At 42.9% G+C, this 12,333-nt stretch overlaps 1 protein-coding gene across 5 annotated transcripts; it reads left to right on the plus strand.

Moving 5' to 3' along the window:
* Positions 1 to 34: 34 nt before the first annotated feature.
* Positions 35 to 10,301, plus strand: THG1L (tRNA-histidine guanylyltransferase 1 like). Of its 5 annotated transcripts, none has more exons than XM_065555151.1 (6): positions 35 to 775; positions 2,677 to 2,853; positions 3,463 to 3,628; positions 4,566 to 4,654; positions 7,102 to 7,209; positions 9,397 to 10,301. In XM_065555151.1, the coding sequence occupies exons 3-6, from the start codon at positions 3,466 to 3,468 to the stop codon at positions 9,553 to 9,555; spliced, it is 519 nt and encodes a 172-aa protein (XP_065411223.1). In that variant the 5' UTR covers positions 35 to 775; positions 2,677 to 2,853; positions 3,463 to 3,465; the 3' UTR covers positions 9,556 to 10,301. The 5 variants fall into 5 exon arrangements, with proteins under 5 accessions (XP_065411223.1, XP_005300057.1, XP_023962568.1 ...); XM_005300000.5 differs by having other exon boundaries at positions 48 to 775; positions 3,459 to 3,628; XM_024106800.3 differs by having other exon boundaries at positions 80 to 340; positions 3,459 to 3,628.
* Positions 10,302 to 12,333: the final 2,032 nt, after the last annotated feature.

Genomic DNA, 12,333 nt, shown 5'->3' on the forward strand with positions numbered 1-12,333 from the left:
AGACGCGCAACAATGGCGTTGCCACGGCGACCCCGGGAGGAACGCGTGGCGGCTCGCGACGCCTGCAGCCCGGCGCGAGGCAGAGCGGGGCAGGTGGGCAGCCCCGCCACCGGTTGTGCGCGGGACTCCGCCCGCTGAAAGGTTGCGCTGAGCCGTGGCGCGCCCTGGCCCTCCGGGGCATTTTAATTCATGAGCGTATCTCTCCGGAGCCTGCGGGCTCTCTGCCGGGCACGCTCTGGAGTACACGCGGGACCCGGACACACGCCTCTTGCACGTGCTGCGGTCGTGCTAACTCATCCCCTGGCCCCGTCGGCCCCACAGCAGAGGGTGGGGAGCCCTGGTACGTGGAGCCTGGCCAGTCCCAGCCGAGTGGAGTCAGGGCTGCATCTGGCCTGATGGCTCTGCTCCCGGGGCGGCTCATCCACCCCCCTGCGCAGAGCCCTGGGCCAGCGGCAAGGACCAGACGCTCCCCCGCTTCTAGAGCGAGCAGCGGTCCTCCAACGAGGCATCGCACCATAGAGGTGGCCTAGCCAGTGGCTAGAAGAGGTCGCTTCCGGTGGGTGGGTGTGTTTCCGGTTCAGCGCATGCGGCTGCGGGAAGCTGCCCGGGCTATTGCTGCTGCCGCGCTTGGGCCTGGGACGAGGGCGCGGCTGAGCGGCGGCCGGGCCCCCATGGCGAAGAGCAAGTTCGAGTACGTGCGGGACTTCGAGGCGGACGATACGTGCCTGCCCAACTGCTGGGTGGTCACCCGGCTGGACGGCCGCAACTTCCACCGGTGCGAGGGGCGGGGCGCTTCCGGGAGGGGTGGGGCCGGCGGCAGCCAATGGCGGGGCCGCGTCTCGCAGGTGCGGTTGCCGAGGCGACGTTGTAGCCTATGGGCGTGAGGGCGGGGCCCCAGGCCTGGAGCGAGCCTCGGGGCTCCTTTCTCCTGAGGGGAGTGGGGCGCGTGCAGCCCCCCGTTCCCATGGAGACGGCGGGTCCCGGCGTGCAGTGTCCGGCTCAGGCCGGGGGGCGGGCAGCGCTTGTGACTGTGTCTAGTAGGGTGACCAGGCAGCAAGTGTGAAAAATCAGGACGGGGTGGGGGGTAATAGGAGCCTATATAAGAAAAAGTCCCAAATATTGGGACTGTCCCTTTAAAATCGGGACATCTGGTCACCCTAGTGTCTAGCCGCCCTGGGGCATGGACGGGGGCACCCCTGAGGGACGGAGGGGCCTGGGCGTAGCTAGGCTGACCAGACAGCAAGTGTGAAAAATCAGGAAAGGGGTGGGGTTAATAGGAGCCTATATAAGAAAAAGTCCCAAATATTGGGACTGTCCCTATAAAATCGAGTATCTGGTCCCACCCTGGATGTAGCTAACGGGCTCTGTAAGGGGGCAGCAGCGGGTCCCCGGAGGTGCCCGTCTGTTCACTCAGCTTCTGCTAGAGCAGGGGTAATCAACTGTTTTGTCAAGGTCCAGCCACCAAAGAAAATCATACAAAACCAATCGCAATAAGGATAATACGTACATCAAAAAGATCTTACGATCCATTCAGAAGCATCTGGCGGTCTGGCTTTGGCCCACGCACTGCTTATTGACTACCCCTGTGTCGTGTTGTCATAGGCCTCAGGGCAGCTGTGGGCAGTGGGGAAATGTCATGACTGTTGCCCTGGGGGGAGGGAGGAGAGAGTGGGACTGGTACACGGGGAACATTTATCTCTGGGTTTGGCAGATGTTTTCCGTTCTATATAGGTATTTGTACTGTGCTCATCACCATAGGATCTGAGGCCTGGTCTAGAGCTAAAACGTAGGTCGACCTCGCTACATCGGTCAGGGCTGTGAACATTTCATGCCCTGAGCACTGTAGATAGGTTGACCTGGTCACCAGTGTAGACATGGCTAGGTTGACTGAAGGATTCTTCCATTGATGTAGCTACCGTCTCTTAGAGAGATGGAGCGATGGAAGGCTGCACTGTGGTGCTGCAGCGGCACAGCTGCAGTGCTTAAAGCTATGATGCTCTAGTGTCTGTAGTACAGATGTACCATGAATGCCTTCCAGTAGAGCATTAAGCAGCGTGACTACATATCTGTCATGTGTTGTTTGTTCTCTCCTCCTCTCCCCCAAGACAGAAATGTGTGCAGTGGAATGACTTATTTTGGTGGTGTGTGGGTTTGGGAGAGTGTGACCATCATCTCCATCAGTGATAAGGCTGTGGGTTGCTCCCACAGGCTGTTCAGAGTCAGATGGAGCACTTCTTCACTGTAGTTATAGTTTTCACAGGCTGCACCACTCACACAGCTGACTCTTACTTTGTACAAATTCAGTGAAGTTCTCAAGCTCTGGTAATTTGCTGATGTGTCTCCTCCATTGGATAAAGTCTGAATGTGCTTTAGCGAAAAAGTGACATAATAGTGACAAGCCATACGCCTCCCATTGACTCCATATAACATTGGGGCACCAGTTGATTTGAAGGGCAGTTAAATAGTTGGTGTCTGATCTTGTTGAGGAGGAGATTGTGGTATATGGGACTCAGAAGCAGACAGATTTTCTCATAGTGGTTTTGACACCTGGAGGGACTTCCAAAAATCCGGTTCATGCCAATGATGTTCTGAGGAAATGTGATGAAAACAAATATTTAGGTTCTTGAATATCTTTTATAAGGTTACTTTCCTGTTGAACCTCTATTCTCTTTGAAGCTTTGCTGAGCAGCATGGCTTCAGTAAGCCTAACGATGACCGTGCCCTCCATCTGATGACTAAGTGTGCCCAGACTGTGATGCAAGAGCTGGAGGATATTGTCATGGCTTATGGACAGAGTGATGAATACAGCTTTGTTTTTAAAAAGAAAAGTAATTGGTTTAAAAGAAGAGCAAGGTAATTTCTCCTTTTGAGCTTACCAGTTTCCCCATGTTTAATAGTTCTCTCTGAGAACTGGCATGTGCACTTATTGTTTATCTTTGTCCTTACACGTGTACAGATGCTACCTGTACAATATAGGTGAAAACTACACAATTCACTTGTTTGTGGGTGTGATATATATATATATATATATATATATATATATATATATATATATATATAAATAATGAGAGATTGTAATTAGCTACGGACTATTTGATGTTATGTTTCTATGTATGATGTTTTTGAAAAGTAAATTCAATAACAAAGTTAAAAACAAACAAACAGCAAAAGGGTGAATAAAAACCATCTTCTACAAAAGAGGGTTTTTTCAGTAACCTATCTCCTCTTCCAATCTCCACTGCTTGGCTCTTAACATGTTTAATTCCACCAACCACTCAAAAAGGTTCTACCTGCCATTGGTGGTCCATAGAGCCACGGTATGAAAAGCACTGCTGTCCACCAGAAGCCTTACCACTGATACCCAAATAATTACAGATAGAAAGGTAGAGTTCTTTTAATATCTAATGTATTCTCTGTCTCTCTCCTCTCTCTGTGTCTGTTGGCTTTGCATTTGCAAGTAAGTTCATGACTCACGTCGTCTCCCAGTTTGCCTCCAGTTATGTTTTCTACTGGAAGGATTATTTTAAGGACCAGCCGCTCCTGTATCCACCAGGATTTGATGGACGAGTTGTCTTGTATCCCAGTAACCAGAATTTAAAGGACTATCTCAGCTGGAGACAAGCAGATTGTAAGCATCTTTAGATATCAGGAAAACGAGAACAGTTGATTTTTAGCATAACAATTTATAACTGTTGGGTGTTTTTTTCCTCCTGGGATGAGAACCTCAAACCCCTTATTGCCAGCGTGCATATGTGCACTCAGTGAAAAAGAAGCTGCCGCATGGCAGAGGGATTCTAGTTTACTTGGTTAAAAACACATCCTTGGAGCGGTTGAGCTGCAGAAGAGTTGGTTGACGTTCTTAGAAAGCAGATTATTTTACATTCTACAATAATTTTCCAAAAACATCCCAATTTGTATTTTTATTACCCTTTTCACTTCCACTGACACTGTTTTAGAAAGAGCAACGTGTTATCTGTGACGTTATGTATTTTATGTGTTAATACTCATATTATTTTTACAAGCACACCCATTAATAACATGGGATCCATAGCAGATACCAGATTGTCATCACTAAAATACTGAAAATGAGTCAGTACCAGAAATTTTAGAAACATCACTTGAATGTTGTTTTTTTAACTGAGGGGTATAAACATTCTGATTCAGCAATATTGTGTAGCAAAATTACAACAGTCAAATGATGAATATAGGATTTTCCATGCCAGATCAGGTCATTGTTGCAAAGCTAGTATCAAACCTATGGCAGTGACTAACACCTGTTGCTTCAGAGGAAGGTAAACTCTGTCTGCCATAATGCATCTTACTTAACAATTATGAAATACTTTATGTAGCTGTGAGGAATCAATCTTCTGACCATTCCAGAGATCTAGTATGCCATGAAGTGTGAGATTGGATTACGATGATATTACATAACTACAAATATTACTAATGGTATTTTAAAAATCTAGCTGCAGGAATTTGTGGGAATGGAAAACCATTCTGTGACTAGTCATCTAGACTTTGCAAATAGTCTGTTTGTCCTTTGACACCATTTCCTATTTCTGCAGGCCACGTTAATAACCTCTATAATACAGTGTTTTGGATGCTTGTGCAGCGAAGTGGCTTGACACCAGTCCAAGCACAAGACAGATTAAAGGTAGGAACCTCCTTCTAAATTCATTGTCTTTTAACATCAGCGATGTACAGGGAACATACACAGAACCCAGTTGCCAAGTACTTCCAATTACCCAGCCCTATGCAGACATGTCTTGCTCATTAGGGAAGGCCAGCTGGCTTATATGTTCATTGTATACCAATTCATTTTTCCCAGTATGTGCTTGTTTTTCTCTGGAGATGATGTTGGTTTTGGATTTCTGTTTTGCTGTTGAATTGAAAAGATCTTAACCTGACTGGCAAAGAATCCAAACAGGATTTTAACTTCGTAATTAATGGCATCAGATGCCTAAAAATGTGTATATGAAATGTTACTGTCCTCAAATAGATGTGGTATGGGTGTAAAACTGTGAGTCAGCAATTCTTGAAGTCTAATCCCAGCTCTAACAATGATTCAGTATGTGGTCTTGGGCAGGTCACTTATTAACCTTGTTCTCCTCTTCCTGCCTTTACAGGGTGGTGTTCCCCACCTTCTTTTGTTGTGTACAAATATAAAAATTAGTGCTGTCAATTAATTGTGTTAACTACCATGATTAACTCACCAAAATTAATCACGATTAACAAAATGGATCACGGTTTTAATCGCACTGTTAAACAATAGAATACCAATTGAAATTTATTAAATATTTTGGATGTTTTTCTACATTTTCATATATATTGTATTCTGTGTTGTAAGTGTATATTATTTTTATTAAAAATATTTGCACTATAAAAATGATAAAAGAAATAGTATTTTTCAGTTCACATCATACAAGTACTGTAGTACAATCTCTTTGTCCTGAAAGGGCAACTTACAAATGTAGATTGTTTGTTACATAAGTGTACTCAAAAACAAAATAATGTAAAACTTCAAAGCCTACAAGTCCACTCAGTCCTACTTTTTATTCAGCCAATCACTAGGACAAACAAGTTTGTTTACATTTACAGGAGATAATGGTGCCTCTTCTTGTTTACAATGTCACCAGAAAGTGAGAACAGGCATTTGCATGGCGCTTTTGTAGCTGGATTGCAAGGTCTTTACATGCCACTATGCTAAATGTTCGTGTGTCCCTTCATGCTTCGGCCACCATTCCAGAGGACATGCTTCCATGTTAAAAAAATAATATGTTGATTACATTTGTGACTGAACTCCTTGGGGGAGAATTGTATATCCCCTGCTCTGTTTTACCCGTATTCTGCCACATATTTCATGTTATAACAGTCTCGGATTATGATCTAGCACATGTTCACTTTAAGAACACTTTCGCTGCAGATTTGACAAAAAGCAAAGAAGGTACCAATGTGAGATTTCTAAAGATAGCTACAGCACTTGACCCAAGGTTTAAGAATCTGAAGTGCCTTCCAAAATCTGAGAGGGATGAGGTGTGGACCATGCTTTCAGAAGTCTTAAAAGAGCACCGCTGATGCGGAAACTATAGAACCCGAACCACCAAAAAGGAAGATCAATCTTCTGCAGGTGGCATCTGACTCAGATGATGAAAATGAACATGCGTCGGTCTGCACTGCTTTGGATTGTTATTGAGCAGAACCTGTCATCAGCATGGTTGCATGTCCTCTGGAATGGTGGTTGAAGCATGAAGGGACATATGAATCTTTAACACGTCTGGCATGTAAATATCTTGCGATGGCGGCTACAACAGTGCCACAAGAACGCCTGTTCTCACTTTCAGGTGACATTGTAAAGAAGACGTGGGCAACATTATCTCCTGCAAATGTAAACAAACTTGTTTGTTTGAGTGATTGGCTTAAAAAAAAGTTGGACTGAGTGGACTTGCAGGCCCTAAAATTTTACATTTATTTTTGAATGCAGTTATTTTTGTACATAATTCTATATTTGTAAGTTGACCTTTCATAATAAAGAGATTGCACTACAGTACTTTTATTAGGTGAATTGAAAAATACTATTTTTTTAATAGAGCAAATACTTGTAATAAAAATAAATATAAAGTGAGCACTGTATATTTTGTATTGTGTTGTAATAGAAATCAGTCTCTTTGAATGTAGAAAAATCCAAAAATATTTAAATAATCGCTATTAATTTGTTTAATGGCTTGACAGCCCTGATAAAATCAAGAAGAACACACCTTGCTCTGCTTATCTATCCCCATTTTACCAAAGGAGAGAACGCTTACTTACTTCATGGGGATGCTGTGAGGATAAGAAGTTAATAAAGTTGTTTGAAGATTTAAAAAACCCTGTATACATAAAAGCAGCAAAGAGTCCTGTGGCACGTTATAGACTAACAGATGTATTGGAGCATGAGCTTTCGTGGGTGAATACCCACTTCGTCAGATGCATGTACACATGTTGTTGTTATTAATTACTTACACTCAACATTTACCCCACTTGTTTCTGTGCTATAAAAAAGAACATTTATAAATAAATTGAGGCTATAAGGTGCACTTTTTATTGTCTTTTTCTCAATTTCAGGGAACTTTGGCTGGAGACAAGAATGAGATTTTATTTTCTGAATTCAACATTAACTACAACAATGAGCCCTTGATGTATAGGAAAGGAACTGTACTAATATGGCAGAAGGTAAAAGCATCTTAACTGCATGCCTAGCCCCCCACACTACTTACCATCTCTCATTCAATATAGACAGGTGGACTCCTGCCTCCAGTTGGCCTGTGACAGGGGTGGCCATCCTGAGCCTGAGAAGGAGCCAGAATTTACCAATGTACATTGCCAAAGAGCCACAGTAATACATCAGCAGCCCCCGCATCAGCTCCCGCTCCCAGCTCCTCCCACCCACCGGCAGCCTCACTGATCAGCGCCTCCCCCTCCCTCCCCACACCTCCCGATCAGCTGTTTCGTGGTGTTCAAGAGGCAAGGGGGGGGAGAGCGCGAGGGCATGGCAGGCTCGTGGGAGGGGGTGGTGTGGGGGCAGGGCCTGTGGCAGAGCCAGGGGCTGAGCAGTGAGCACCCCCCGGCACATTGGAAAGTTGGTGCCTGTAGCTCCAGCCCCGGAGTCGGTGCCTAGACAAGGAGCCGCATATTAACTTCTGAAGAGCCGCAGGTGGCTCCAGAGCCACAGGTTGGCCACCCCTGGCCTGTGATGTCAGCCTCCATTGCCCATGTGTTAAATTTTCAAACAAGCACCTTTGTGCTTTCTCTCCTGCTTGGGAGGAGCCCCCCATAAACATTTGTAAAACTACCTCATTGTCCTTCAGATCCCGCCTTCAAACTCTCCTTTGCCATGGTGCCTACAAAAATATTGACAACAATTAGGCTGTTCATGAGCTGGGACCACCACCTACTATACTGACCAATATTGTCTCATTGTTTCCTTGTACTCTCCCATCAGTCTGTTTAAGCATTTGTTGTCTTTTGTCTTATTCTTAAATTGCACTCTTTGGGGGCAGGGACCGTCTTTTCGTTTGCTCTTTGTACAGCACCAAGGTCCATGGTTAGTGCTCCTAGGTGCTACAACAATATAAATAATAACAACAACTATGTGCAGTTCACAAACCACAGTATAACCCCACCCCTGATGTTTCTTATGATTACATGTCGTGACCTCAGATTCTGTGGCTATGACTGTCTATCTATAGATATATTCTAGATACTAAGGAAATGGGGGTTTTGAACAAAAGGTGTTAAAAATGAGTTATTTTGAGGTGTTATAGATATATCTGTCTAACTGAATAATATGAAAACTGGTGTCTGAAATCTGACTCACTTATAAAATATCTGTACAACTGTTTACCTAGGCATAGACTTATTATCATCTCTGTGGATGCATGTGTTACAGAAGTCAGTCTTGCATGTGTGTGTTTCTTGTGATTAGGGCCTAGCTAATGTTGGTTGAGTGTCTGCCACAATTATTTTCTCACTGTTCTTACTTTTTGTTATATATAAAAAGAATGACTAACAGCTAACTCAGTTTTCTTTTGTGGCTGGTGATTTCTATGGCACTTTACCAAGAGGACTGATATATTATAGGGAGAGACTCCTTGGTTTGACATAGTGTTCCACTTGTCTCCTTGTTTCTTGCACATCCCTTTCTTTAACAATATTAGGCCTTCTGGGGGGCTTTATATCTACTTTTTTCATAAAAGTGAATATATTCTTTCCCAGCTTTCCAAGTATTTGTAGGTGTTCTCTTCAGACCATGTGAGAATGACCAACTGTTTCATCTGTTTCTTTATCCAGCGGGCTAACATGCATGAATACCTATCTCTTGATTATATTAATAAATGCCTTTAATGAGTGTCTCACCATAAATAATATATACACCTGGGGATGCTTGCCTTTATATTGAAACGTCATCTCAGTGTTTGGCTTAGAGCGAACAGCTCACCTGCACCTTGCCATCTTTGTTTTTGTCTTTCTGAAAATACTCATGTGATAAGCTAAAAAACTTCAGGTGTAGATATTGAATGAAAAATGAATCCTGAAACAATTACTGTGAAAATCATCAGTATGGCATTAATTAGTGGCACTCTTGTAATCTGATCCATTCAGTAGCAAAACCCTGTAAATATATGACCTGCATGGAATGAGTTTTGACTGGAAAAATTGTTTCAGTATGACTTATTTTTGGTACCTGAGTGACACCATATGCCTAGATTTGCAGGTTCTGGTACAAAATTAAAAGGTGTCATGTGGCAGAGGGGACAAAGTGGTGGCTTATGGTTAATATGTAAACAAGGCAAAACCAACCATTTATGAAACCTTCAAAACCCTTTTATAAATGCAGTCATGTGTCAACTATCTTTGCAGGTTAACGAAGTCACTACAAAAAGAATAAAACTGCCAAAGGAAAGTGAAGAGAAGGAAGTTGAAGTGGCACGGACCAGGACTAAAGCTGTCCCACTGCACTGTGACATCATTGGGGACCAGTTCTGGGAGGAGTATCCAGAAATCCTAGCTGATAGCTGACCTTCCCAGTTTGAGTTCTTGTGCAAATAACAGGAAACAGCTTATCTGCATGAGCTTCTGGGAAGTGAGGACTGTGGGGTGAGGATCGGATAATTTAACTTTGTAATTCAGCATCCACATTTTGAGCGATATTGTCTTAGAAACAGTGTCCTTGCCTGTCATGCAGATATATCTGCCTGCAGAAGCTAAAATCATGTTACTTTCAAAGGGCAAGAACTTTTATATAAAATTACAAAATTAACCCTTGTAAATGCATATTTGCATTGATGTATAACATCATCGTCATACATTTATGTAGCATCTTTCACATTAAAGTCACAGGGTGCTTTATAGAGTTATTCACCTAAAACGATCCACTCTTTGGAACAGTTAAAAGCAGCAGAAAGATTATTTCTTTAGCTTTGTTTTAAACGCTGAAACAGACTAAAGACTTGGAATAGTGCCTTGAATCAAGTTCCATAACCAGGGAGCTTAGTTACAAAAATTCTCTAGCAGTCAACATCTCAGGCCCATATCAAGGATACACAAAGTAGCCCAGCAATTTGCTGTAACTAATTTTAAAGGGTTTTTCTCATGTGTAAATTACTTTTGTATTTTTTTAAAGATGCAGAAATGTAATTCTCCCCTTTCCACTCCCATGTTTATTCTTCAGACTTTATAGTCACTGTAGCTTTGCTAGTTATTAGTGAAGGTCTCAAATGGCCAAATGTTGTAATAAAATTCTCATACAGACTTCTGTCACGGTAGGAGGTGTGTGTAGGTCATGCTCTCATTTTTCTGCTCACTGGGAAACTCTCTGGCTCCTGCTGGCTAGGACTATGGAAACTAGCAGAGAGGGGGGAGAGGGAGAGAAGATCTTATTGCTTATAGTTGGGAAGGTCTTATGTTACTCTTGTGTTTGATCCATGAAGTGGTATTGATGACAATTCCTGCTACAAGAGGAGGCAGAGATGAGTCATGGGATGGATGGGGAGAAACTACCTTGTGGAGTGTGTACCTGAAGGAATTTGGTGGCCTGGCTCACACACAGTTTTTGTGCTGATTTAACTATTTCGGTTAGAGGAATACTTGTTACCAAAGTAGTTAAATCAGTTCAGTCCCTAGTGTGGACACAATTATAGCAGTATATTTAGGGGGATAAGCTATAAAAGTGCTTATACCTGTATACTGATATACAAGCATCCATACTAGGGATGGTACCATTTTAACTATACTGGTTTCAAAATGACATACACCTCTACCCTGATATAACATGAATTCGGATATAATGCGATAAAGCAGTGCTCCGGGGGGGGCGGGGCTGCGCACTCCGGCGGATCAAAGCAAGTTCAATATAACGCGGTTTCACCTATAATGTGGTAAGATTTTTTTGGTTCCCGAGGACAGCGTTATATCGGGGTAGAAGTGTAGTTTAACTGTCAGATAAGGTGGGGAGGTAATATCTTTTATTGGATCAACTGTTGGTGAAAGAGACAAGCTTTTAAGCTTACACAGAACTCTTCTTTAGGTCTGGTTAAACTATGTTGACAAGTACTTGGTAAGGGATTGTTCATGCTTCGCAGGCTGGGGATAGACAATGAAAGCAAGGAGCAACTATGACTAAAGAAGGTTGACACTGGACTTGTCTCTCATTAATTAACATTCCAGCCACTTCTCCTCCTCCTCCTCCTTCCCCCAGGAAGGGAGCTGATCTACAGCAATATGCATTTTTTTTTTCTATTATTTATTCACAACCTGCCTGCAAAGCTCTAATAAAAGTTTACGGCGTCAAGGTGTTTTACTACTGTGGCCATTTTCCTCTCCACCCCCACTCCTGTTAATGGGATAGGCTGGGTATAATGAAAACAATACATTCAAGCCAGCTGGATCATAAGCACTTAAATAGAAGCGAGTGTAAATAATCCCATTTTCTTAATGTGTAGTATGGATACGGGATCACCAAGAAGCTAATAGGAAAAGGCAGACTTGGGGGATTGTGGGGTGGGCAGCACATCATTCATTCCATATTAATCACTACACCAAAGTTATTTAGAGTCTTCCTAGCATCTGTGAGCCCTCTATACTTTTTTTTGGTCTGAGATATAAACTCCATTAGACTCCAGAATGTCTCATGTCAGTATCCAGTAACTGACTTTTGGAGGTTTCTCTTCATATAATAAATGAATCTTCAACAAAAATATAGTAAAATTTGGATTTTTCACTCCAGAATAAAGTGGAAAGAGAATTTTTTGAGAACATAGTTCCAGCTGATAATACTTATCACTCACATGGGGCTTTATATCCTTAGAGCATTTTACAAGCATTAACCAATCCTCAGAATAGTGTAGAATAGATAAATATTCCCCTTTCACAGATAGGTGGAAACTGCAGGCCATAGGTAAGAGTCATATTTTCAAAAATGGCCTTTAATTTTGGATCACATTGTTTTGAGAGGTGCTGAACAAATAACTAACTGAAGTAAATGGTGCTGAGGACCTACAAAAATCAGGCCCTATCTAAAGTTTGCTATTCAAAACGAGAGGAAATTGAAAATGGATCTGCCCAAGTCAAAAGAGGAGCTGGATGAGTGTTGGACAGAATTAGAACCAGTATGTGCCAGCGGCCCAATACTGTGTTCACACCGTGCCTCTAGAGAGCAGGTAAAGTTTCACTGTGACCCACTTAAGAAATGGACACTTCCTTTTGAAGTTGTTCAGAGGACTTTTCTCAGTTATGTTTTACTGCCATAAAATGAAGCATTTGACCTTTGGGAACTAGTTATAGAGTTTAATAGCAGGG

The sequence above is a fragment of the Chrysemys picta genome, chromosome 8 (assembly GCF_011386835.1).
Source record: "Chrysemys picta bellii isolate R12L10 chromosome 8, ASM1138683v2, whole genome shotgun sequence".
Classification (NCBI taxonomy): Eukaryota; Metazoa; Chordata; order Testudines; family Emydidae; genus Chrysemys; species Chrysemys picta.

What these genes read in the sequence shown, in the direction of transcription:
- THG1L (XM_005300000.5), top strand. Translation starts at nt 585, where the DNA reads ATGCGGCTGCGGGAAGCTGCCCGGGCTATTGCTGCTGCCGCGCTTGGG. An exon ending in TGGTTTAAAAGAAGAGCAAG is followed by an intron (nt 2,854 to 3,458) that starts GTAATTTCTCCT and finishes TGCATTTGCAAG; the next exon opens with TAAGTTCATGACTCACGTCG. An exon ending in CAGCTGGAGACAAGCAGATT is followed by an intron (nt 3,629 to 4,565) that starts GTAAGCATCTTT and finishes CTATTTCTGCAG; the next exon opens with GCCACGTTAATAACCTCTAT.